The 27,036-nt window shown below is 34.7% G+C and overlaps 3 protein-coding genes and 2 pseudogenes across 4 annotated transcripts; 2 read left to right on the top strand and 3 right to left on the bottom strand.

The window, feature by feature from the left end:
• The first annotated feature begins 4,434 nt into the window (after positions 1-4,434).
• LOC143529662 (nuclear transport factor 2-like) lies at positions 4,435-6,515 on the top strand. Its single transcript, XM_077025405.1, has 7 exons — positions 4,435-4,675; positions 4,772-5,075; positions 5,157-5,579; positions 5,666-5,781; positions 5,852-5,917; positions 6,029-6,092; positions 6,181-6,515. The coding sequence occupies exons 1-7, from the start codon at positions 4,457-4,459 to the stop codon at positions 6,279-6,281; spliced, it is 1,293 nt and encodes a 430-aa protein (XP_076881520.1). The 5' UTR covers positions 4,435-4,456; the 3' UTR covers positions 6,282-6,515.
• Positions 6,516-6,687: 172 nt separating this feature from the next.
• On the bottom strand, positions 6,688-7,936 carry LOC143529648 (uncharacterized). Its single transcript, XM_077025396.1, has 2 exons — positions 7,765-7,936; positions 6,688-7,160 (listed from the first exon to the last, which is right to left on the bottom strand). The coding sequence occupies exons 1-2, from the start codon at positions 7,828-7,830 to the stop codon at positions 6,750-6,752; spliced, it is 477 nt and encodes a 158-aa protein (XP_076881511.1). The 5' UTR covers positions 7,831-7,936; the 3' UTR covers positions 6,688-6,749.
• A 1,673-nt stretch (positions 7,937-9,609) lies between these two features.
• Positions 9,610-13,658, top strand: LOC143529660 (glycerophosphodiester phosphodiesterase GDPD5-like; annotated as a pseudogene). The gene is made up of 6 exons (XR_013134708.1): positions 9,610-9,727; positions 11,910-11,984; positions 12,059-12,168; positions 12,241-12,459; positions 12,570-12,728; positions 13,440-13,658. The product of XR_013134708.1 is annotated as a glycerophosphodiester phosphodiesterase GDPD5-like (transcript).
• Positions 13,659-13,711: 53 nt separating this feature from the next.
• LOC143529663 (AT-hook motif nuclear-localized protein 16 pseudogene) lies at positions 13,712-14,842 on the bottom strand (annotated as a pseudogene).
• A 9,608-nt stretch (positions 14,843-24,450) lies between these two features.
• Positions 24,451-26,311, bottom strand: LOC143529664 (PLASMODESMATA CALLOSE-BINDING PROTEIN 1-like). Its single transcript, XM_077025406.1, has 4 exons — positions 26,180-26,311; positions 25,794-26,033; positions 25,626-25,659; positions 24,451-24,801 (listed from the first exon to the last, which is right to left on the bottom strand). The coding sequence occupies exons 1-4, from the start codon at positions 26,235-26,237 to the stop codon at positions 24,621-24,623; spliced, it is 513 nt and encodes a 170-aa protein (XP_076881521.1). The 5' UTR covers positions 26,238-26,311; the 3' UTR covers positions 24,451-24,620.
• Between the last annotated feature and the right edge of the window lie 725 nt (positions 26,312-27,036).

Below are 27,036 nucleotides of genomic sequence, written 5' to 3'. Positions count from 1 at the left end.
ATATTTTTTTAAATAAGATTACAAGACAAATTTTTCAAGGCGGATAAGAATCAGTGAATAGACATCTAATTTGGGAGGTAGGATAAACTTTACTCGAGAGACAAAACAATAGGAAATAATAACTAGTAATTCAATAATTCATAAAAGCGTTAATCCAAAAATTATTAAAGAGTCGATACAAAGCAAAACTAAAATTAAATAAGATATAATACGACGAGCGACAAAAGTCTTCTAGTAGCTTGAATCCTCAATTGCCCAATTTAGGTGTCTCTTTCTAATGACCCAATAACTAAATACACAACGAGAGAATCGGGCCTAGTTTCACATAATGAATAATTAACGGTTTAGATGGACGTGGTTTTAGGTGCATCGAAAGTTGAATTTTTCTTTCACGTTTCTATAAATATTAATTATACTAGTTTATAAACCGTACGATGCACGAGATGCTTAAAAACACAATTAAGCTAGAGAAATTAAATTATTAAATTTAACTAAAACCCTATATTTGTCAAATTAAATGGTTTTATAAGTTCAAGTTAATTTTCTAATATTCATAAAAATTTGTGGTGTATTCTTACGAAATTTTGTCACAATTACGAAAAGATAGACACGCTAATTTTATAAGTTGTAATTATATATTCTAATGGAATAACGAATTTTAACAAAATATGATAAAATGTTTCATTATAAATGACATAAAAAAGAATAACACATATAAACTTAGCATTAGTAAAACATGCTTTTGTATTATAATTTCGAAACAGATGGATGAAAACTCCACAAATGTATAGAGGTTGATTGAATATGTGAGAATAAAATTGTTATTCATTTATAATTTATTTTTGTCTTTATCATCTTAGACCTATAAATATCGTTAATTAAATGTTACCACATTCAATACCTACACTCAAAAGTGCAGATTTAATACAGAAAAAGTATATATAATTTTATTAAATATTTTGATTGTATTGAAATATATACCAGTAGATATTTAATTCCTTAGTTTAGGTAATTAGTTATTTGATTAAAAGATAAATTAATCTTTTTGATACATTGGCATAAATATGTTTTCATTAAAAATAGTAAAATATTTTAAGCGGGAAATTGTGGCTAGGAATTAGTTTTCAAGTGAGATATAAAGTTATTTTCTTTTATTAAACAAGTAGATACTCATTTAAAGAAGAAAATCGTTATGCTTGATTTTATTTGTTCTTTTTTTACTAAATTTGACTTACAAATGACCGTGTTTTCCAATGTGGTGTAGTGGTAGGAGTTTGAATTTTTCAGTGGAGAACTAAGTTCAGTCCCCACAGACAGTATTTTGGGAGGGGCATAGGTGACTCAATGAAGGAAGACTGAGATCTTTGTGATATCCTGTTCGGTCTTGAGAGCGTCCGAGTTTTACTACCAGTGGGTCTTCAGGCGGGTGAGTTTTCCCTGATACTGGAGATAACTTGAAGGCGTTAAGGCTCTGTACGGTTGTTGGACCAAATGTCGTTAGCCTTTTGCCATTGTATCTCCGCATGAATTACCTAGGCAATTTTGCGTTTGTTGGGCGCTTTTGAAACAATTCATATGGGCCAATCATACAAAGAATGAATATAAAGGAGAGGGATATTAGTGTGACCGATCCATAAAAGTTTGTAACTTACATTTGCGAACTTTTTTTAAGCCTAGTATTTCTTTGTAAAAGAACATTAAGTACACAGTATGTCTACAAACACACTATGCATCACCTAAATTCAGTTTTCATATAGCTAATGCATTGAAACCGTTTAAAATTGGTTTGTTTTGCAAACATGTCGAGGTTGACTCGTTTAAATAGGTTTAGTTTTACTGAAACTCGGTTCGTCAAACTACTTCATATAACGTTTCATCCTTTAAGGCGAGCATATCCATTGAGTGACTGTAACTGCTATCGTTTACACCCCTCACTGGGAATCAGAGAAAGGAGAGGATAGGTAAGAAAAAGAAAAAAAAACTATGAAACAAGTGAAATCTTTGGTGTGTATATTTTATCTTCACGTGTATAAAGGTACACATTTCACAATCTACCTCAGTAGTTTAGTGGTTACATCGTATGAGAATATTCAACTGCTCTCATAAATTTAGTGTTCTTAATTATTCAGTTGTTCTCATAAATTGTCTTAAATATCAAACACTTCAATCGATATCGAAGATCATATAGTAAAGGATAGAAATCTTCATTCTTGACGGCGAACAATTAAAGAATTTACTTGTTTTAAGGTCAAGATTGAAATTTAGCAAATATTATCAAAGTGGAAACGGTAACGTAATTTGCAACTATATTACTTTAACAAGTTTTAATTAAGTTAAAAATATAGATAATCCAAAAGAAAACATCTTTGATGCTTGTGACCCAAGTTGTGTTTTTATAACCGAAATGCAAAACTATTTACAACAAAACCAACTGGTTCAATCGTAGCCCAAGCCCCCAAAACCAAATCGAACTAACCCATACCCGTGACCTATCCCTAAATAATATGAGACATGAGTCAGTGACGACATGAAAGACTCTACCCATATAACTTTATCAGTGTTCTTTGACTTGTCAATAACACAATAAAACCTTACTTGCATAATAGGACTTTTGACATGGTAAGTTATACGTGCGAGAGTTATTTACATGTAGATGGAAGTAAACGCACATGTAATCCATAATCAAAACAAATTGCGATGAAAACTTAAGTTCGATCTCCACTTTGTGCAAGCTTGTCAGTTTGAATCAAGGTTGCAAAAGTCGCTAGGCGCTCCCAGGGCGGTCGACTAGGGAGTTGCGAGTACTCGGTCTAGGGGGGTGTACTCGAACAAGGTATTTTATAAAGAAATTTTTTTTTTTGGAGATTATATATATGTCAAATATGAAAGGTTTACTAAATATTATACAAAATACAAATGAAAAATACAAAAACAATCAACAACATGTACGTATTAAGTCAAGCACATGTCTCAGTTGATGAAAGATTTACCTCAATCGTACTCAAAAAAGAGGTTTGGAGTTTAGAACTTCGAATTGGATGATAACAATGGTGGTTGCGAGTTTAGAACAAAAATTAGGTTGCGTCTTAGCGTGAAAAGGAAAAAAAGCAGTGATAGGCTCTTGGAGAAATTGTGTTTTTTTAATAAAAGTCAAACTTTTGTTAAGACCGAGTTGGACCGCCTAGCCCGAGTAGAGCCGCCTAGGTCCGAGTTGGCCCGCCTAGGGCCGATTCTGAGTTTTTTGATCTTGGAGAAGAAAAGTGGTGCAGTGATGTGCCGAGGAGCGCCTAGGCGCCGAGTACTCGGCCGCCTAGGCCGAGTTTTACAACACTGGTTTGAATCCTAAGTTCACGCAGGTTTTCATCCCATCGTGTGTTATACTAGAGAGTGACATCCAGCGGTATGATTTCCCGAAGGAACGGCCAAGCTAAATTTTAAAGCCAGTGTGAGTCTAGTTAAAACAACGTATTATGATCGGATTGGGGCAAATAAATTTATAGTTTAAAAAAATAAATAATAATAATAATAATAATAATAATAATGATAATAATAATAATAGTTCCTTTTCAGTAAGATTTGATTGATCTCGTTTTCAAGAACATCCATAAGTTTATTTTCGAATCTTTGCCGTGTCGCTTGCTTTGTCCTTTTGCCTTCTGATTCACAAAACCCTCTAAAGATCTTTGCTTTGCTTCATCATCAGGTACTATATTAATCAAACCATTAATTTCACTTTTAATATAACGAATGATTCAAGATCTATTTCCGGTTTTGAGTTTCTCTATATTATTTCATTTGATTTGATTGACTCCTCACCTGGGTTTTGTTTTGCTTATTAGGGTTTCATTCAAAATTCTATTTTGCTCTATTTTATTATTATATCTTTATGTGTCACTAGATATAATTAATTTTAGATTTAGTTGATTGTTTATGTTTATGTTTACCTATCTATACACCACTCATGCGTCGTTTTGACGGCGGTATGTCCCGTATGATGTGACATGTAAGCTGGTGTACGCTTTTGGCTACCACTAGCATAAGTCTAATTTATTTATTTATGTGTTTGTTTTTTTTGGTGGCATTATTCCATTTATATTCTAATTGTATATGTTAGTACCCGGTGTCCAGTGGCGAAGCTTGGACAAGAACACCGAGGGGGGAGGGGGTTTAATTTTTTGGCCGAAAACGGGTAAATTTACACCATGTATAAAAATTTTTCGGGCGAGAAACGGTTAAATTTACACTGCTGCGTGACAAAACCCGCGGGGGGGGGGGGGGGGGGGCTTAATTTTTTGGTCAAAAAAGGGGTAAATTTACACTACATATAAAAAATTTCGGGCGAAAAACAGCTAAATTTACACCGCTGTGCGAAAAAACAGGGGGGGGGGGGGTTAGCCCATGGCCCTCGCTGTGCTTCGCCCCTGCAGGTGTCTAATGGGTTATTATTATATGGTACATGGATACTAATGGTGAATGTGATGTACGGATGGCATCGCAGGCTGCAAGTCCTGCTGCTGTTCTTCATAGTGCTCAAGTTGTTGGCAATGCATTTGTGGAGCAGTATTATCATATTCTTCATCAATCTCCTGAACTTGTTCATAAGTTTTATCAGGATTCAAGCATTTTAAGCAGGCCGGATGCAAATGGTTTCATGAGTTCTGTAACAACCATGCAAGTGAGTTCCTTTTGCTGTTAATAATTTGTTATTTTGTCGAATATTATAATATTAAAACCAAAGTTTGAAACTTTTTTGTCTAATTCGTTAAATTAGGCCATTGATGACAAGATTCAGTCACTTGATTACAAAAACATCAAAGCTGAGATTAAAACTGCAGATGCACAAGATTCACATCAGTCAGGTGTTATTGTTCTAGTGACTGGTTGCTTAACTGGAAAAGACAATGTGAAGAGAAAATTTGCTCAAACGTTCTTTCTTGCGCCACAAGAAAAAGGCTACTTTGTTCAAAATGATGTTTTTAGGTTTGTTGAGGAAACTGCGCCATTGGAGACGACTTCTACACCTGTTGAGAATATTGTAGACAGCGCTCCTGCTGACCTGGCAGCACCAAATTCAGGTATGTTGACTGTGTTTTAATTACTTTAGGGGAAAAAACATATTCTAAGGTATACTTATAGTTATGTGCATATGATTTCAGTGGCGACTCATGTTACAGACAAAAATCCGACACATGATTCTACAGCAACCTTGACAGCTGAGGATGTGAATAACGTGTCAGAAGCTTGTGACCCTGAGGTTAATGAAGGGTCAGGGTCGGGTCTTGAGGAGGAAGTTGTGGATGAGCCTCTTCCGGTTCAAACAAGCCCAAACGAAACGGGCTTGTTACAGAAACCGGACGCGTCTGCAACACAAGAGGAGAAGAAATCATATGCTTCGATTGTAAGGGTACCCAAGAACATCGGATCATCTGGTTCGAGCCATGTTCAGAGCAGCAGTTTAAGGTGGGCCCCTGCTAACACGGATCAACTAAAGTCTAGGACCGCAAAGCCGTCTCCAGAACCAGAACCATCGGTTCCGGTGGTTGTTAACGTTCCTGAAAGTAGCAAAGTTCATGAAGATGGTAACAAACATGCTTTGTGTATTCATTAACATTTTGTTGATCATGCGCTTGCTGACCGTTTATTTGTTTGAAATATTGAATTGAAGGTCACTCTGTATATGTACGGAATTTACCTATGAATGCAACTGTTGCACAACTTGAGGAAGAGTTTAAAAGATTTGGGCCAATTAAAACCAATGGTGTTCAAGTCAGAAGTCATAAGGTTTGCTTCTTAATTTCATGTGTTCGGTCTTGATTTATGTTTAAAAGTCGTCATTTTTTCTTGTTTTCAGCTACAGGATTTTTGTTTTGGTTTTGTGGAGTTCGAGTCATTGGAATCCATGCATAGTGCTATAAAGGTATGACCTTGAATTGACCCATTAGAGATAAATCATAACCTGAGTTGACCCCATGTTTTGACCATTTATAAGAAACTTGAACCCATGCTCAAGATTTAAAATCTTTTACAGGCACCTTCTATCACAATTGGCAACCGCCAGGTGGTTGTTGAAGAGAAGAGAACAACCGCCCGAGGTAACTACAAATGTTTTTATATTCGTCTTTTGTAGAATAATCCGATTCATTAGTGGCTTAACGAGTCCTTGTAAAAATGATTTCTCAGTTGGTGGTGGTGGTGGTGGTGGAAGAGGGCGGTACCCTGGTGGAAGAGGCGGTGGTTTCAGGGGTCGTGGCAATTATTTTGGTGGGCGAGGCTTTGGGTGAAACGAGTTTAGATACCAGGGTGAGTTTTCCAACCGTTCAAGAGGTCCCATGGGGCGAAACACAGAGGTTTATCAACGAGTTGATCAGAATGGCAGTGGGAGATTAAATCATCAACCGAATAAAGAGACTGAATCCGGGCAGTAATCATGTCTGCAGTCACAATTTTGACCATGATTTTAGACGTATCGGCTTGTTTATTTTTTGTGACTTGATTATGTAGCACAAAAGTTGATCTTTTTTGGACTACTGATGTTTGTGTTGGATATTTATAACCATCTTACTAGCAGATTCTGTTTTGGAACTAATTATTCTGCAGTTTTAGTGTTTTATATAATCACGTTCAACACGCACATTTTAGTTGGTTCGGTTTGTTTACACCTTATTTATTAGCCTAATAATGTGCAAATTTCAAGAATCCAAACTGTATACAACAATAATAATAACATGAAAAAACACATATCTGCATCTTCAACTTGACTTTTGCAAATTAGACACAAAATTTGAAGCTGCAAAAGCAGCCGAACCTCCAACAACACTAACAAGAGCCGCCACCACTTGCAGCCCAATCTCCCAAGGGTACTCCTCAGGAAGTAAATACACCAATAATGGACCCAAACCCAATAGGAACAAACTTAAGGTCAATAGAGCCGAGGGTGTTGATGGGTCGGTTGCAGCTGAAAGGACTCCAAGCTCTTCGGCTTTGGAAAGCAGCCCGAGTTTTTCTATTGAAGATAGTGAAAATCCTGCCTTCTCTGCTGCTGAAAGCAAACCTGCCTTTTCGGCTTTTGTTAGCAGTCTTAGTTTTTCAACATTCGTTAGGAGTTTAATGCTTGATGTGGTTGTTTGCTTGCTGCTGCGTGTACCCCTCATTGTTACAGCCTGTGTAGTTTTGGAAAATGTGTAAAGACAATTAGACTGCCTGTTATTATTTTTAACAGCTTTATGCATTGGTAGATAGTAGTGTACAAATAATGATGCATAATCGACTTGGAAATCCCTAAAGATCCATCCTTTTTGTCTTTAAAGTGATCTTAGATTTTAGCATAGTGAAACTAGATTAAACACTTGTTAATTTCTAAACCGGTTTGAACCCGAACCCGAACTGAATCCAATTTCAAAACCGGTTTGGAGCCAACTCGAACCTTAAGGTTGCAATTATTTTGTAATCATATACCTTAAAACCAGTCAAACCCAAACCGAACCAGTTTATCAGAAGAACAAAATCTCCCAAAACAATGTTTCTTTAAGCATTTAAATAAAGATTTTAATTATGTATTGCAATAACAATAAAACTTGTTTTTGCCTTTAAGCGTCTCGCATCGTACGTTAAGCAATTATTGTACTCTAACCTCACCATATATATATATATATATATGCAATATATTTCAAATCTTTCTTCAAGATTCAAGAAACACACACAAGGGTAATCTAATAAAGCATCTAAAGTCTATATATGCACTGAAAACTCAAAACAAAGGCTAACCTTCTTATATCCAGAAGTGTTTAGAGGCTTCTGTGTAGTAGCCATTGATGAAACCAAAGGTGTCATCCTTCTGCTCCTTTTGATTTTTTTTTAATGGTTTTTGCTCTTATTATTTGTTTATTTTTATTATATATTTTGCTTTTTTAGTTGCAGCATTTGTGTGATACAGAAAGAAACTACATGGGTCTTGGATTTGGGTGATTGATATTGGTGTTGTCAACGTGGCATGCTTTTATTGGCTGTTTGGAATTTAGATGGTGGTCTATATATTTATCCTTAATAATTACCCACCATATATTTTGCGTAATTTTTTTTATTGCATTTAGTTATTTTTATATTTTTATATGTTGTGTAGTTTCCTTTGCGTAATTAGTTAATTTTATGCGTAGTTTATTTACTTAATTTGTAAATATTTGACATAATGCGTAATTATGGCGTTAAATGCTTTGTACACTTTATATGGTAAAAAGTCCTTGTATTGAATCTTTTACCATAATAATTACTAATATATATAAAAGAGAATTTTGGTGCCACAAGTGATTGGACCACTTGACGGCACCTTAGTGGTCACGTTAGTTTATTTGTATTGTTTATGTTTTTGTTTGTTAGTCTAGGAAACATAACGAAAATTACATAAATCGATCGAATGCTATTTTTTTTTAGTTCTGGTATCGTAACAAAAAGTGACGGTTGCCGACCGAAACCACGTAGACTCACCGTTTTTTGTTTTAGTTTCAGGGTTGTAACAAACGTAAAGAAAACTACCAAATGCCACATTTGTTTTTTATTTAATTCTTAATTATCGTAACAAACGCGACGGAGACCAAGCGAATTTGCGTAGATTCTCCATCTCAACGCCTGAGATTGACAACGCTAATGTTTTACCAATGCCGAATTTTACCATTACCACCCCATTGGTCAGCGCCAATTTTTTACACTTTTTTTGTTTTAGTTCAGATAAATAAAACACGTAATCGAAACCGAAGGAATTCACGTCGACTTACTGTCTCAACGCCCGGGACCGACAACACTTGGATTCTACCAACACCCGGATTTCACCAATATGCCCCGGCGCAACGTGCCGGGTGACACTAGTTATTTTCTAATCTACAAAATTTATTGTCGTTTTTGCCTTTCTGGCATACCAGTAATTTGTAATAATAAATTAATTTTTGCTCAATCACCTTAATATTTACCGCGTGACATATAAAAAAAATATCTCAATCAAATCCAAACAAACAAACGGTCGATTCAAATTTCAATTTATCTGTAGGATATTCCATCAACCCTCTTTGTTAATTGTAAATACCCGGATTCCCAACACGATCAATCAAGAACAACATTATAAACACAGATTACATGACATGGATTCATCAAGTAAGCACTTCATGTTCTAAGTCTTTGTTCAAATTTTATATTATACTCAATTATATAATATTAAAAGATACATTAACTTCTTCAAATTTTAAGATTTATCTAAATATTATATTTATTTATACGATATTAAAAGCTCAATAAGTTATTAAATACATAAGTAGTTACGAGAAACAAATGTGAATGTAAATGATGACATGTAACGACATTTTTTGAAATGTGTATGGAAATGTTTGTACGTGTTATTTGTGTCAGATTATTAAACAAATTTGTGAATTTTTTGTACTGCATATGCTCTTATAAATAATGTTGCTTAAACTCATAACTATTGACGTTTGTAATGTTTTTGATCGGCAAAACATTTTTCATAGGTTGCGCCATTGTTACTCTTCTGCTACTCTTACATAGAGCAGTTGAAGAAGGTGCTGACTTCATCGAAGCGGATATACTTGTTGGTAAGACGATGTGCTTATGTGTCTCCATGACGTCACACTTGATGGCTCGACTAGCATTGTAGGCCACAAGGAGTTTGCAGACCGAGTGAAAACGTATGAAGTTGAAGGAGTAAATAAAACTGGATTTTTCATATGTAAGCTTGAGTTTCGATTTGAAAATATTGATTATTGTCATTATGTGAATGATTTGCTAATTAATAACTGTTTGTAGTAAAAGAACTAAAAACTTTAGGGACTAAGCAAAGGTATTCGTTCTGCGATCATCAATATAATGGTCAGTTAATTAGTTATCAACATGCGGAAGCCGCATATGAGAGGTGCAACAACGCAACATATTAGGCGGGTGAAAGCCACGCCGTCAACGAACGGGTTACAAACCGTCAAACCCCACATTCGAGACAATCTTACATGTTACTAGAAACGTAAAAAATATGAATTTGCATTGTCAAAGTAAATTATAAAATTTTCACAATATACTGCATTTTCGTTAACATTTTAAATACAAGGTTTAGATTTCTCTATAGTAGTTAGCAAGATTTACTCCCGTCAATTGCGTTTTGCTTTTACCTTCTTTTTATTTATCGATGCATCATAATACAAACAAAATAACACAAAATACAAATTGAGTACAAGATTATTTTTGTATTCTTTTTATTGGTTATGTAGCATAGTACAAGCATTTTCAATCCATCCTCTAAATTATAAGTGTATTCTCGGTTTCATTTTTTTTTTCTTTTTTTCTTTTTCTTTTTCTTTTTTTTTGGCAGTTATTTTGTTGATTTCAAATTATTCAAACTGAAGTGTGTAGTGAACGGTTTAGAATTCGTCTTACATAAAAAAACTGTTCGTATCAAACTGAACCGGAGTGTAAGATTGTATAATTTAGATTGATTAAATATGTATATTTCTCTCTCACACACTCACAACTTAATTCATATTGTCATTCCGGGTAATCTACATAATTTCTTGTCGTTTTTGCCATTTTGACATACCGGTCATTGTTGGCAATTTCCAACAATATCCTTGAAGTGCAATAACTTGGCGTGTAAGGCACAAGTTTCAAAAAAAATGATCAAGATTCTAATACTTTCTAATAGGTGTCGGTTTAGGACATTTGGTTTATTTAATTATTATAATTAATTTACCTAAATCTTAGGTAGATACAAATATGTTTAGGTCTGGTCTATATAAACCGTGTAGAGTTTCATTATGGTAATTAACTTTTGGGTGTTTGCAAACAACTCGTGTCACCGATCTTGAGTCATATACCATGTGACATATGAAAAATATCTCAACCAAATCCAAACAAACAGTCAATTCAAATTTTAGTTTATTTGTAGGATATTCCATCAACCCTCTTTATAAAATATCCAAACATCAATTAAGAACTGCATTATCAAACACTGATTATGTGCCATGGACTCATCAAGTAAGCAATTCATGTTCCATATTTTTGAATTTAACTCACTTATAAAATATTAAAAAATTTAGCAACTTCAAACTTTTTTATTTACTTAAATATTATATTTATTTATACGATATTAAAAGCTAAACTAGTTAGTTATTAAAATATATAAAGTAGTTACGGAAAATAAATGTAAAAGTAAATGATGAAATGTCATGGGAATGTTTGTACATGTTATTTGTGTCAGATTAATAACAAGTTTGTAAATATTTTGTACTGCATATGCTCTAAACAATAATGTATGTAATGTTTTGATTGATGAAACACTTTCCAGGTTGCACCAATATTGTTACTCTTCTGCTACTCTTTATCGGGTGTTCGGCAAGTAGACTCTCTCCGCTTCCAGCTGATGGCAAATTTACAAAAAGGCCCCTACAGACGTTTCGTCCGTTTAACATTGCGCATAGAGGTTCAAGTGGAGTACTCCCAGAAGAGACTACTCCAGCTTACCTAGTAAATTTATTAAACTTTATATTTACGTGTATACAAATACATGAAAGTATAAAACCTCCTCAATCACTTTATTCAGAAAAATGCTACATTAATATTGTAGTATTATATGTTTATAGTTTTACTTCCTACAGAGGGCTATTGAAGAAGGTGCAGACTTCATTGAAGCGGATATATTAGTTAGTAAAGACGGTGTGCTTATGTGTCTCCACGACTTCACACTCGACAGTTCGGCTGATATTGCAGACCACAAGGAGTTTGCAGACCGAGTCAAAACTTATCAAGTTGAAGGGAAAAACGAAACTGGATTTTTCATATGTATGCTTCAGTTTTGATTCAAAATATATTATTCGATTAGTGTCGTTGTGTAAATGATTTGCTAACTAGTTGACTGTTCGCAGTTGATTTCACACTAAAAGAACTGAAAACTTTGAGGACGAAGCAGAGGTTTTCGTTCCGTGATCCACAATATAATGGTTAGTTAGTTAATTAGTTAGTTAGTTAGTTAGTTTAATATAACATAATCAATATGTTATGCGATGATGAACAGGAAAGTTTCCCATTATCACATTCGAAGAGTACATTCAAATCGCGATAAATGCACCAAGGGTTGTTGGAATATATCCAGAAATTAAAAATCCGGTATTGGTGAACCAACATGTAAGTTTAAGTTATTTGCTTATATTCTCGACATCAACACGGGATTTATGAAATTATAACTAATTATTTCAGGTGAAATGACCAAAAGGAAAGAGATTTGAAGATGTTTTTGTGGACATCCTTAACAAATACAGTTACAAAGGTTCATATTTATCGAAAGAGTGGCTAAAACAACCTTGTTTCATTCAGTCACTCGCCCCGTCATCACTTGTTCATATCCATAACCAAACAGATCTACCAAAGATCTTCTTACTCGATGATGTGGACGTGAGAACACAAGACACGAATCAGGTAAACAAAAAGTTCAATAACATACATTTATTTCAAAACAAAAATGTCATTTTTGTAACTTTAATTACTAGTGAATTACATATTATCTAACTATGGTTATTCTTGTGCAGACGTATGCAGAGATCACGTCGGATTACTATTTGAGTTATATTAAAGAATATGTTGTTGGTATTGGTCCAGGGAAAGACACTATTGTGCCCGTAAAATGTAGCAGCTACCTTCAAACGCCTACTGATCTCGTGACCCGGGCCCACGCTCATAATCTACAGGTACATTAGTCACAGTTTGACTTCTCAGGTCAAAGTTTTACTTTCTAAAGTAAAAAATGATGTAGATGAAGTTTGGTAACCAGAATCGAAAACACAAAACGGATTTAGATCATAAACTCGATCCTTGTAACTTTCATTAGCTCGAAAAATTACAATATTTAAAACCTTTAATTCTCTTAATGATATAACCCACAAGCTCGGGTATATATACTAATTTAGATTTCAAAACCCAACTAGACTAGAATACAAATACCACAATCATATTCAAATACTAATTGGTAAAAACAAATCTAAATAATAATTAATAAATAAATTTCTTGTTGTCCAAGTCATTTGCTCGACTTGTTCACCAAGTAATTTATTCCATGTAAACCAAGTCACGTGCTCAACTTGATAAACAAGACACGAACTCATCATAGGCTCGATGAGTCGGCCCAACCCGCCTCATTGACTCGAGGACGGAAATTAAGTCCAACAGTAGATTTTGTTATTAGTTCCTCACAAAAATCTTTTCCCATTTGTATTATGTTAGTAAGTTCATTATGATCATAAATATATTCTTGAAATTTCTTGAAACCTTGTGTAAGTACATAGTTGACTTTCTGATTTTTGACCCGAAAGGTCAACAGTAATTTTTAAACTATACTGTCAAAACACCATATTGAGGTGAATCTGATTATTAGTCATTAACTTTAATTGTTTCTCTTGCAGGTGCACCCGTACACATTTCGCAATGAAAACCAGTACTTGCCTTTTAACTTCAGTCAAGACCCTTATGTGGACTTTGATTACTGGATAAACACAATGCGAGTTGACGGGCTTTTTACTGATTTCCCCGGTAGCCTCCATCGTTACCAGGGATGGACCTCTCGAGCACATTAATCTTATGTTATTAAATATTAGTTAATGTAAAAGTAGGATTTAAGTTAAGAATATGAATAAATTTAAGCGTAAAGTATATATATATATATATATTTAAAAGCTGTCGTGACATGACGTAAGGAATACTACATCATGAATGGTGTTACTAAGCACGGATTTGAGCATCTATATTTCTTATATCATTATCCCTAACAGGAGTTTACATGACACATTTAAAACACGAGATTAACGCGCTAGTCGATTCTAAGTAATACAATTTGAGCTTCCATGATGTTGAGTTACCAAATTTTTGAACATTAACTAAATTAAGTTTTCATGCCTTAGACAACGGTCGAGCCATTGACCAAGTATACATCTCGGGCGGAGGGAGGTTAGTGTTAGAAATCATGTTTTGTGGTGGCACGTAGATATCTGAAACACCAATGGCACGACGCTGAAGTTGATCATGTGTCGCAATCGCTTCTTCTTTCTCAATAGGCAACCTATCAAAAGTGGCATTCATGAAAGTGGCTGCCATGATCACCACAGGGCCAGATGTCATAAGTGGTCCAGCAATAGCGCCACCCACCACCTGGCCCTGTGGGCCCACTAGGTATATGGCTAAACCAGTCACACCTAGTGGAGCAGGTGGCGGGAGTACCGAACCCACCAATGATAAAATCTCAAACCGACCATGAAGAGTGACTACAGGCCCGGAGCCTGGCCCAGCAGACGACATAGACGGTTGACGCAACATGACGTTGCTCACGAACCCGGTGGCGCTTAACACCCATATCCCTTGTTGTTTTCTTCTAGCAAAGGTGGCTAAGCTCTCACCAATGTCACAACCCGGGCTGACCTCCATGGCGTGGGCCCGCAACGTGTTGGGACTGTCTCGGGTGATGATGATAGGCGGTTTGGGCTTGTTTTTGGAACCGGCTGGCCTGCCTCGTGGCTTGCGAACGACGTGTTGGTCGGGTTTTGATGTAATGGCAGTAAGGTCATGATCTCCACCACCAGCCATGTTTGATGTTTTGGGATTAAGTGATCATTGGTGATGCTTAAGTAGGGAGATTGATGTGGATATTATTTAAGATGAAAAATCAAAAGAATGACATATAATTAGGAGATTGTTAAGTAACACAGCAACCTATGTGATTAATGTTTGTTTTTTCTTTAGTTTATGCTTCTAAAACTCCTAATTCTTAGCTACCAACAAATCTAAATGACATAAAATCCTAGGAACTTATTGGTCGGATCATGACATGAGATCAGATTGAAGAACATGACCGGTTTATGATCTAAGTATGTGTGTCGTGTTATTATGCAAACACAAATATGTTTCACAAATATAGTGAGAGAACATAAGTGTATAGTGTATAAGTATACTTAATGTTATTTGTAATGTGAGAGAGAGAGAAAAATGATGGTTCGTCTTGTAACACGTTTAAACTTTGAAGGAAGAAACATGTATTTATACGATTGTATATATGAGGGCTCTCTTTAAATTTGATTTTATAACATGGCCGGCTTTTAGGTAGGGCGGAAAATGACGACCGAGAATTTAAAAAATTATTTATAAAATTTTAAAACAAAAAATTTTAAACAATACCGTTAAACCCACTAATTTTGTTAAACCCGACAAATAATTATCCAATTGTCCAACTAAAACCAAATATTTACAAACATAACACACTGCACAAAATAGTCTATTAAACATAAACAAACATAGACCATTTACCCCTTAGTTCATTAACTAGTTACTGGGTCCCAGGAATTGAACCGTTGTACTTGTAGTGGATGAACAATTAAACATCCATCATAGGGCCTTCATAACAATCAACAAGGGCGATTGCTTGGATTGTGATCGGTGATTGTTGTCCTCGAACCTCGATCACAATCAACAAGGGCGCATGGCGTGAAGGACCGGAATTTGTTTTTTTATTGCTACAATAACTTTGTTTTTTTATTGTCCTATTAATGGAAGAAGATTTAATTGTTGTCACCATAAATAAAAGTTTTCGGAAATGTCTCTTAAAACACGTCTTTTGTGACATGTTTGTGTTGGACTCGGTCTGCCCAAGAGACATATTAAATTGATGTGGCTAGTACGTTATGATCCAAGTCGGGTCATACCTAATAACAAGCTAGACAAACACCGATAATATTCGTTTATATATGATGTGATCATAACAAATGAATATTAACACTTGAGTTATTTGGAAAGGGGTTTCTAAATAAAATGTACTTGTGTAATAAACAAATCATATGGATGATTTATGTTTTATGAAAGAACATTACATAGTGTTATTTAAGTTGGTTAAATAACAATATGTGAATAATAATAACCAAGCATGTCTCTTAACATATAATAGGTTTTATAAGTTATAAGTTATAAACTTATAAAAGTATATATGTATGGATATATATTTATATGTTTAAAGTTTTATAAAAGAAAAAAAGATAATAACTCTTTCAAATGTAATATTATTATATGTTTGAGTAGAGACATGCAAGGTGAGTGGAGACATGCAATGGTTATTATTGGTGGAGAGAAAGATGACTTTAAATAAAACCAAGTCTTTCTCTTTCATTCTTTCATAACACACATAATTTCCAAGTAAACTTTTCTCTCTTCCTCTCTTGGGTATTTTCATCCAACATAAGAAAAGAAGAAGAAAATTTCAAGTGCAAATCCTAGCTAGAAGTGGTGTGTTGTTGAAGCTTAGGGTGTGCTAGCTTGAGGAGCTTCCATATTCAAGTTCTTACCTTTCAATCATCATCTCTTTCACCCGGTTTTATCATATTGAAAGGTAGTAGTGACATGCATGTATTTGATAGTGTGTAATTTGTATTTGGATCCGGGTTTGGGTTTTGCATGTTTAAAATTGGTTTTATACATATCATATTAACAAGATTTAAAACTTTTATATCCGCTGCGTTTTTGGTAAAATAGGGATTTTATCACTTTGATAATCTTGTTAAAACCCAACAATGGTATCAAAGCCAGGTTATACGAATGCATGCTTCATTAGTCCCAAAATTTTTCGGGTTTATGGTGGGTTTCACCATTTGGCCGAAAATTTTTGGGGTTTTGGTTACCCCATGGTTTTTCAAGGTTATACTTTACATGCATGTGGTAATCTTGAAAAACCAAGTCATTTGGATGATTGTTTAGTTTGTTTGGACAAAACCCGAAACTTTCGGTTGCTTAAGCTTTGGCCGAAAGTTTTGAGGCAAAAAGGGGAACCATTTTGGTCTTGTATTATTGCATATTTGGATGTGTAATAGATGTTCATAACCTAGCCATGGCCTTGTGTTTGGTTGAATGATTGTGTTGGTTGTTTGTTCATTCGATTTGGTTGTAATATTTATTTGGGTTTGTAATCTATTTATTCATTCATATGGCTTGTAATAATAAGTAGATTATATATATTTCTTTTACTAGAAAAATGTATTAGGATATAGTTTGTAAAATAAGATGCATGGATGGAAGCCCAAATAAAATGATGAAGACCACAACACCGGGAGTAAACACTTGGAGCATATGGATGCGGAATCAAGTGGGAGTTCACCGACACAAGTGCATGTTCTTTTGGGTCCCTTAGGAGAGACTTTTTGACACACTTGTCTTCGGTCAACAAGTGTGGTTAATATTAGGAGGCTATGGTTATGAACTTGTGGTTGTGTATATTTTATGCTTGCATTGTTGATTTACTTATTATTTGCAATATGGTTTGCTTAACAACTTAAAATCAACTAGCATAAAATTGGTTCCTTAGAAATCGTTAGGTAATAAAAATTGGTTTTATTAATAACTAATGATTTCATAATAAAAATGGGTTTTATTAATTGGAACTTTGAAAATGGGTTTTTCAACTAAGTACCATACATTTGAATGCATGCAAATGAAAGGTACAATAAATAGTTTTCCAATCTAGAATTTAGAAAACTAAAATCCCTTTTTAAAAAACAAGTTAAACACCATCCTTTTATACAACACTTAAGTCACTTGTAGACTTGAAAGTGAGTTAGGATCACCTAAGCACTTTTAAGAAAACTTGTGATCTTAAGGTGATTTTACAAGTACTTTTGGCATTAGGATCACCTAACCACTTGTATGAGTAAACTCACGCGTGTGTATAAGTAGGACGACTTGATTTGAAACCATGACTATAGGATCACCTTAACATGGCGTTCAAAGGTGTTTATGGGATTTAACATACCAACTAAACATATGATGTTTAACCGATCCCATAAAACTAGAAGTTGCAAAGGGTTGCAATTGTCAAACGTTGACTACCTTGTTAATTCGAATAGTAGGATAAAGGTCACCTAACTACTATTTGAATGAAACGTTGGGTTCTAGATTTTAATCAATAATTGTCTTGGAGACATTTAAAGGGTATTAAAGATTAAAATTTTATTAATATCGAAAATACTAATTTGAACTTTGTTAAAATTCTTTTAGATGGCCGCAAACAACGCACCGAACGCAATTATCCCACACGTGCATAATCTATCACTAAGATCCATTCTGGATAAGGATCGTCTAAACTTTAACAACTTCATGGATTGGTATCGAAACTTGAGAATTGTTCTCAAGCAAGAAAAGAAGTCTTATATTTTAGACGATCCTATTCCTGATGAACCCGATGTCAATAACTTGGATGCCTATGCGGATTGGTTAAAATACACCGAGGATTCGGTGCAAGTTTCTTGCCTCATGTTGGGAACAATGATTCCCGAGATCCAAAAGGATTTCGAGAATCATGGGGCGTATGACATGATAACCCAACTTAAGGAAATGTTCCTTACTCAAGCTCAGGTTGAGCGATTCGAAACGGTTCGAGCGCTTCATGCATGTCATATGGAAGAAACCCAATATGTTTCATCTTATGTACTTAAGATGAAGAGCCACATTGATCGGCTTGAACGGCTTAACTGTCCCGTCTCAAAAGAGTTAGCCACGGATTTAATCCTAAATGGCTTAACTAAAAGGTTTGAGACATTCGTCATGAACTACAACATGAATGGATGGGACAAAAGCATTGGTGAGCTTCACGCAATGCTTAAGACAGCCGAGGCCGGCATGGGTAAAAAGGTTTTACCCGTTCTTGCGATCAATGAGGGTGGCTCAAAGAAAAGGCATCACCCGGAACCAAAAGCAAAGGTTGCCGTTGGTAAGGGGCAAGTCAAGAAGGGGTTCAAGGGAAAGGCAAAGGCGGAGCCAAAGCCAAAGAAGCTAAAGGTTAGCGCTGAGGATCCGTGGTTTGGTTGTGGTGAGATAGGTCATTGGATGGGAAACTGTCCGACCTATCTCAAGGAGTTGAAAGCTAAGAGGGATGCGGGGCAAACCTCAGGTACAACTTTCATGATTCACATTGATCTTAATATTATTTCTTCTAACACATGGGTATTGGATACCGGATGTGGAACTCACATATGCAATTCATTGCAGGGGTTCAAAAGAAGAAATGAGATGAAGAAAGGAGATATAAGTCTCTTCATGGGCAATGGAGCAAAGGTTGACGTCCAAGCCCGAGGAGATTATGTTTTAAAGCTTCTAAATGGTTTGGAAATTGTTTTGAAAAACATTTTATATTCCCCTAGTTTGACTAGGAATATTATCTCTGTTTCTGTATTAAGACAATCTGGTTATGACTTTAAGTTTGTTGATAATGGTATTTATGTTTTCATGGATAATGTCTTTTATTTTAAAGCGATGCCGTTTTATGGCATTTATGAATTAATTCATGATGACTCATACATTGATAACTCGTTGTACCAAGCTAACACCAAAAGACTCAAAATGGATTTGAGTAATACTTTTCTTTGGCATTGTCGTCTTGGTCACATAAACAAGAATCGTATTCATACACTTCGAAAGAATGGTCTTTTGAAATCAAATGTTGATTCATTTGATGAATGTGAATCTTGTTTATTGGGAAAGATGACCAAAGAACCCTTTAATGGAACAAATGAAAGGGCGAAAGACTTATTAGGTATCATACATTCGGATGTATATGGACCTTTAGGACAATAACAAGAAATGGTGAAAGATACTTCATTACCCTTACCGACGACTATAGTCGCTATGGGTATGTGTTCTTGTTAAGACACAAAAATGAGGCCTTTGAAATGTTCAAAGTCTTCCAAAATGAAGTACAAAATCAACTCAACAAAACAATCAAAGTACTACGTTCCGATAGAGGAGGTGAATACCTCAATGATGCGTTTCTAGAACATCTTAAGATTTGTGGGATTGTCTCACAACTTACTCCACCTGGAACACCACAACATAATGGTGTGTCCGAAAGGAGGAATCGAACTTTATTGGACATGGTTCGATCCATGATGGCTAGAAGCTCATTACCTCTATCATTTTGGGGTTTCGCTGTGATCTCTGCTGCCCGTATTTTAAATATGGCACCAACCAAAAAATTGGATAGGACACCTTTTGAAATATGGCATGGAAAGGCTCCAAAATTTTCATATTTAAAGGTATGGGGTTGTGAGGCTTATGTTAAGATCTACACCCCTGACAAACTTGAATGTCGATCCACTAAGTGTATATTTGTAGGATATCCCACGGATTCGATGGGATATTATTTCTACAATCCAAGCGAGCATAAAGTGTTTATAGCTCGAAAGGCTAAGTTCTTGGAAAGAAGGTTCCTTATGGAAGGAACTGATAGAACTGTAGAACTCGAAGAGGATCGAGAACTACAAGCCGATACACGTTTGGTTGATACTAGCAATCAACAAGAGGTTGTTGAGGATGATCAAATGGTTGATCAAAACACACAAAACATTCGCAAATCTGGTAGAGTTAGCACCCCACCTGAAAGATATGGATTTTTCATGGATGGATGCTACGTGGTTGATTCGGATGAACCCACCACATACCGAGATGCAATGTCGCAATCTGATTGTGACAAATGGCTAGAAGCCATGAATGCTGAGATGCAATCCATGCATGACAATCAAGTATGGGACTTGGTTGCTCCACCTCTAAATTCCAAGCTGGTTGGAAGTAAGTGGGTTTTCAAGAAGAAAACTGATATGCATGGAAAATTGGATACTTATAAAGCTAGACTTGTAGCAAAGGGTTTCACTCAAACTCAAGGGGTTGATTATGATGAAACTTTCTCACCCGTGGCGATGCTAAAGTATGACTATGAGATATGACAAATGGATGTCAAAACTGCTTTTCTAAATGGGCATCTTAATGAAGATGTTTATATGGTTCAGCCTGAAGGTTTTGTCGATCCACAACATCCTAACAAAGTATGCGTTGAAGATCTATGGATTGAAACAAGCATCCAGAAGTTGGAATCACCGTTTTGATGATGAAGTTAAGAAATTTGGATTCATCAAAAACGCTGATGAAGCTTGTGTGTATAAGAAAGCTAGTGGGAGCATCATAACCTTTCTGGTATTATATGTCGATGACATATTACTGTTTGGAAATGACATTCCAACCTTGGAAGGTGTGAAAGCCTGGCTTGGAAGCTGTTTTTCCATAAAGGATCTTGGTGAAGCCGCCTATATTCTGGGAATAAGAATCTATAGGGATAGATCAAGGCGGTTGATAGGTTTGAATCAAAGTGCATACATTGACAAGATCTTGAAAAGGTTCAAGATGGAAAACTCTAAGAAAGGTTTGGTACCTATTCAAAGAGGAACGATGTTGAGTGCTTCTCAATGTCCAAGCTCAAAGGATGAGCAAGACAAAATGAGTGGTATCCCATATGCATCTGCTATAGGATCCATCATGTATGCCATGATTTGCACTAGACCGGATGTGTCATGCGCCTTGAGCATGACAAGTCGATACCAACAAAATCCGGGAACTAGCCATTGGATGGCTGTTAAGAGCATATTGAAATACCATAGAAGGACTAAGGATATGTTTCTAATATATGGCTCTAGTGAGGAGGAACACGTTGTAAAGGGTTACACTGATGCAAGTTTCCAAACTGATCGAGATGATTCTCGATCACAATCGGGATACGTTTTCGTTCTCAATGGTAGTGCTGTCTCATGGAAGAGTGCAAAACAAGACGTGGTAGCTTTATCCACCACTGAATCTGAATACATCGCCGCCGCCCTGGAAGCTCAAGAAGCTGCATAGATTAGAAAGTTTATTGCCGATCTAGGAGTGGTTCGTACCATTCAGGACCCTCTAGAGATCTTTTGTGACAACGAGGGTGCGATTGCTCAAATCAAGGAACCCCGCGCACATCAAAAGACTAGGCACATTGAGCGGAGATTCAACTACATAAGGGATGAAGTTGAAAAGGGAAAGATATGTATTCGCAAAGTTCACACTGATCAAAACATTGCGGACCCACTCACGAAACTCCTTGAAAGGCCGAAGCATGAGAGTCATACTTGCGCCTTAGGACTTCGATATTCTAGTGATTGGATTTGATCAAAATTTGTATTTGGATATTGGAACAATTTTATTTTAACTCAATCATATGGTTTTGGTTATGGTCATGTTCTTGAGTTATGTTCCATTTTAGTATGTTTAAATCCGTGAATAATTTGAATTATTCTAAACGTCCGTAGTCGTTCATATTTGTGGGAACAAATGTGAAAGTAAGACTATTATGAACTTGGATTGGTAGATATTCATGAGGTATGAATATAGCAAAGGGTTGCTGCCAAGGTTCATAGATATTTATGGGATAAATATTGGACTGACCCGCTCTCAATTTTACTGCATGGAATCCTTGGGATTTGTGATCATAAGTAAATTTGAGTAAAGGCGAACTTCATAGTATCCTCCGACCTGAGATACATATTGGGTCTTGATATTCATCGACTATTATGCTTTGACTTAGTTCTTCGCTGCTCTGAAATATGTCAGTACATAAGGCTAAGCTCAAGTATAGTACAAGGTGATAGTGAGAGACGTATGTAGTCAATAAGGGATTTGTCCCTCTTATTCGTTGAGAGTTAAATGTCTAAGGCCTGACAAGTTAAATCAACAGAGAATGATCACTCTGTGTCTCTGGATTTAACATGACATTTGTGGCAAATGGATAAATGATAGTTTAACCTAAATCATTTTCAAGTATGGGACTTGAAAGGGATAATGTTATTGAACGGCACTTCGTCATACGTATTAGGGGTAGTAACCCTTAGTTAGGCGGTATTTGCTACTTGCATCAATCTTCTATGTATCTTGTGCAAGTGGGAGATTGTTGGACTCGGTCTGCCCAAGAGACATATTAAATTGATGTGGCTAGTACGTTGTGATCCAAGTCGGGCCATACCCAATAACAAGCTAGACAAACACCGATAATATTCGTTTATATATGATGTGATCATAACAAATGAATATTAACACTTGAGTTATTTGAAAAGGGGTTTCTAAATAAAATGTACTTGTGTAATAAACAAATCATATGGATGATTTATGTTTTATGAAAGAACATTACATAGTGTTATTTAAGTTGGTTAAATAACAATATGTGAATAATAATAACCAAGCATGTCTCTTAACATATAATAAGTTTTATAAGTTATAAGTTATAAACTTATAAAAGTATATATGTATGGATATATATATATATATGTTTAAAGTTTTATAAAAGAAAAAAAGATAATAACTCTTTCAAATGTAATATTATTATATGTTTGAGTGGAGACATGCAAGGTGAGTGGAGACATGCAATGGTTATTATTGGTGGAGAGAAAGATGTCTTTAAATAAAACCAAGTCTTTCTCTTTCATTCTTTCATAACACACATAATTTCCAAGTAAACTTTTCTCTCTTCCTCTCTTGGGTATTTTCATCCAACATAAGAAAAGAAGAAGAATTGAATTAAAGTGGAGAAGTAGAATTAAAGTTAAGGATTTTTAGAGAGAATTGAATATCTTAGGGCTTAGACTTGACTTATTTAGGTCACATACCATAATGGTATTTCCCTTACATATATTATTATTATTATTATTATTATTATTATAATTATTATTAGCTTTTATATAGCTGTTAAACTGTGACCTTATTATTAATATTATTATAATTAGTAGTAGTTTTTATATAACTGTTAAACTTTGATTTCCTTTATTTTGCTTCATACACATATACTTAGAGCCGAGGGTCTCTCTGGAAGCCACCTCTTTATTCCTTTGGATAGAGGTACGGTGTGCCTACATCCCACCCTCCCCAGACCCTACCTATAGCTTTGCTGTCGGTGGGATTTTGCTGGGTATGATTGATTGATTGATTGATTGATAAGAAAAGAAGAAGAAAATTTCAAGTGCAAATTCTAGCTAGAAGTGGTGTGTTGTTGAAGCTTGGGGTATGCTAGCTTGAGGAGCTGCCATATTCAAGTTCTTACCTTTCAATCATCATCTCTTTCACCCTATTTGTCATATTGAAAGGTAGTAGTGACATGCATGTATTTGATAGTGTGTAATTCGTATTTGGATCCGGGTTTGGGTTTTGCATGTTTAAAATTGGTTTTATACATATCATATTAACAAGATTTAAAACTTTTATATCCGCTGCGTTTTTGGTAAAATAGGGATTTTATCACTTTGATAATCTTGTTAAAACCCAACAGTTTGGTCTCAACACGTCTTCCACGACGTGTTTTGTCTCAATACATCTTCATGACATGTCTGGTCACCAAACACGTCTTTTATGACATAAGAACTATTATTATTATTATTATTATTATCTAGAAATACTTAAATGATATTATTATGTTAATATTTTGATTTAAATGATATTATTATGTTAATATTTTGATTTGTTTAGTGGAGCTTGAATGATATTATTATGTTTTGACATAAAAGAACCTCATTAAACACATTACATAGGAAAGCAAACAAACACCCTTTTGGGACCACTAGTAACATACCATTCCACATGTTCCTAGTACAAATTTTTAAACAAGAAAAGAAATTAACCACCAATTTGAGAATCAAAATAGAACTAGCTAGCTAGCTAACAAATTAAAAACCCTAAACTCTCTACACACATAAATTAGGCCCGTCCTTCATCAAACCTCAAGTAAGCATCATCGCGACCCCCATACCCACCACGATAGCCAAGATCCCGAAAATGGTGGTGTGTTGATGTAGCCTCACCCCACCATGGCTAACATCATTGGATGCAGACGGACCCATCGCTCCAACTAGCCCGCCATTAATGTTGGTTGGTGAACGTGTGTTTGCGGTCCCAGTGCCACTGCGTATATGATATTTGGAACGAGTAACGTTAATATTAGTTACAACTCTAAACCCTAAACTTTAAACCATGTTAAAAAAAAAAGAATTATTATGATTGTGGCTTATATATATATATATATCAATATATGTGGTGGTAGTGATGGCATCAGGTCATGTCGCTGGTGCGTTCGATATGGACAAATTTATTGGGCAGACGCTCGGTTAAGCCTCACTAGTTAAACCATACAATATGCCCTGTACAAATCACATGTGGGGTTCTTACTAGATCTTTTCACCTAAACCATTTATTTCAAATCATTATAAACAAAATACTTATATTAAATGTGTTGGTAACATTTCAACTAACATTAAAAATTTAAAATAGTAAAATTTTGCTTTTGAGTTGAAACCAGACTTTTTTTCTTTTTCATTTTTATTGAATATATATATATATATATATGTATTGTAAATAGTTGTTCAAACTCAAACACGTCTTGGCCCCGGCTCGTTTATTATTTATATATATACACATTTATAATTATTTTCATATAATTATATTTCTTAGTTATAATATAATATATATTATTTTATATTTTTATTATAGTTTTATATACAATAATAACTAATATGTAAATACATTTTTGATATATCAAAATCAAATGATACAAAAAATAATATCACAAGCTTAAACTCGTTTATTAAACAAACTTATTAATTGCTTGTTTAAACTCGAATCAGTTCAAGTTTATCTATTTGTTTATCTTAATTAAATATAATAATTATGTTGTCTTACATAAAGTCACTTTCATTATTATTAAAAACAAGATTTACAAGAGAACATACCTAGCAGAAGTGGGAAAAGTACACCCATTGGAACCTACACAATAATAAAACCCCAAAAACATGTAAGAAAATAAATGCACACATTAAAAGTAACTAAACAAACAAATAAACCATAAACTGTTACAACAAAAAAATAATAATAATAATATTGTAAGAGAGATTACTAACTGGGATCTGAGGTGACAACAGTGGCTGCACCCTTGAAGTCACATGAGCCAGGTGCTTGAGCTTTGTTCTGGAAATAACTATTAACCGCATAGTTACAGTGGTCCATTATAGTATCCGGGTTAAAACATTTACCACCTTGGTGTGTCTGTGTGCAGTCAGCTCCGTTACCACAAGCATAGTCTATGGCTTGTTGAAGGACTTTGTCATCTCCACCTTTCTTGCACACACACCATGTTGCACCTTAATGTATATAGACATAAGTTAGTACATAGAGTTAAGTACATGTTTATGTGTGTTAGTCATAGATCTACTAGAATAATAAAATGTATATATATATATATATATATATATATATAGATAGATAGATAGAGAGAATGTGAATGTACTTGTGTGAGTGGCCATGGAGAAGATGAGGAGAGAAAGAAGTAAAGTAGCAGCAGCCATGGATGAAGGTAGGAAGTGGTTGGAGAGATGAAGTTAGTGAGAGAGAGAAAGTGGAAGTGGTTTGATGATGAATGAAAATGGGTTTTATTTGAGTTATGGAGACCATAAAAATATAAAGTGGCTTTACTGAAGCTTATTATAAAAATTATTATTATGTAAAAATATTATGTAAAGTTTATGGAGTATTATACAATGACCCATATTTTTTAAGTATGTTTTGTTGCGTTTGCCTCTAGCACTCATCCATTCTAGTGTAATGTTTTCTTATTTAGTTATGATTGAGGACAGAAAACTTTGAACACGTAGAATTAAAGTTATTGACTTTTAAAAGGTTAATATAGTTATACTTATTGTAATGTGTTAGGAGCTTCTCTTTTTACATATGTTTGTATTGTGTTACTCATAGTTATTCATTTGTTTATCTATTCATTTAATTTCTAAATTTAATTCTCATATACTCATACTTCTCCAAGTCTTGTATTTTATACTCTTATATGTGTATTTTCCTTCTTGTCACATACTTTAATAGTACATTTTTATAATATTATCACTATTTTTATTTACCTACTTATTATTATTACTATTATTTATTGTCTTTATTCGTTTTTTTCTCTATGTTATTTATAAGTCGTTTGTTGAACCTTATGTTTCTTTTATACAACTTTATATGCTTGACTTTTTAGCTAAGAGACTCCCTGGAATCAACATCTATATCATTTGAGATAGAAGTACAGTTTGTGTATCCTCCCTAGACTCTACTAATAGACTTGATATTGACGAGATTTTTATTGTGTATGAT

This window comes from Bidens hawaiensis, unplaced genomic scaffold (assembly GCF_021521415.1).
Source record: "Bidens hawaiensis isolate Kalapana, Puna unplaced genomic scaffold, B.hawaiensis_p1.1 tig00008634_1, whole genome shotgun sequence".
Classification (NCBI taxonomy): Eukaryota; Viridiplantae; Streptophyta; class Magnoliopsida; order Asterales; family Asteraceae; genus Bidens; species Bidens hawaiensis.
This window is presented reverse-complemented; position numbering and strand designations above follow the sequence as displayed.

Bases quoted from the DNA above. Each gene is read 5' to 3' on its own strand.
- LOC143529662 (XM_077025405.1), top strand. From the start codon at position 4,457: ATGGATACTAATGGTGAATGTGATGTACGGATGGCATCGCAGGCTGCA. The intron at 5,076-5,156 runs GTATGTTGACTG...ATATGATTTCAG, and splicing joins CCTGGCAGCACCAAATTCAG to TGGCGACTCATGTTACAGAC. The intron at 6,093-6,180 runs GTAACTACAAAT...ATGATTTCTCAG, and splicing joins GAAGAGAACAACCGCCCGAG to TTGGTGGTGGTGGTGGTGGT.
- LOC143529648 (XM_077025396.1), bottom strand. From the start codon at position 7,830: ATGACACCTTTGGTTTCATCAATGGCTACTACACAGAAGCCTCTAAAC. The intron at 7,161-7,764 runs GTTAGCCTTTGT...AAAACTACACAG, and splicing joins ACACTTCTGGATATAAGAAG to GCTGTAACAATGAGGGGTAC.
- LOC143529664 (XM_077025406.1), bottom strand. From the start codon at position 26,237: ATGGCTGCTGCTACTTTACTTCTTTCTCTCCTCATCTTCTCCATGGCC. The intron at 25,660-25,793 runs GTTAGTAATCTC...ATTATTGTGTAG, and splicing joins TGTTGTCACCTCAGATCCCA to GTTCCAATGGGTGTACTTTT. The intron at 24,802-25,625 runs GTATGTTCTCTT...TCATATACGCAG, and splicing joins ACTTTTCCCACTTCTGCTAG to TGGCACTGGGACCGCAAACA.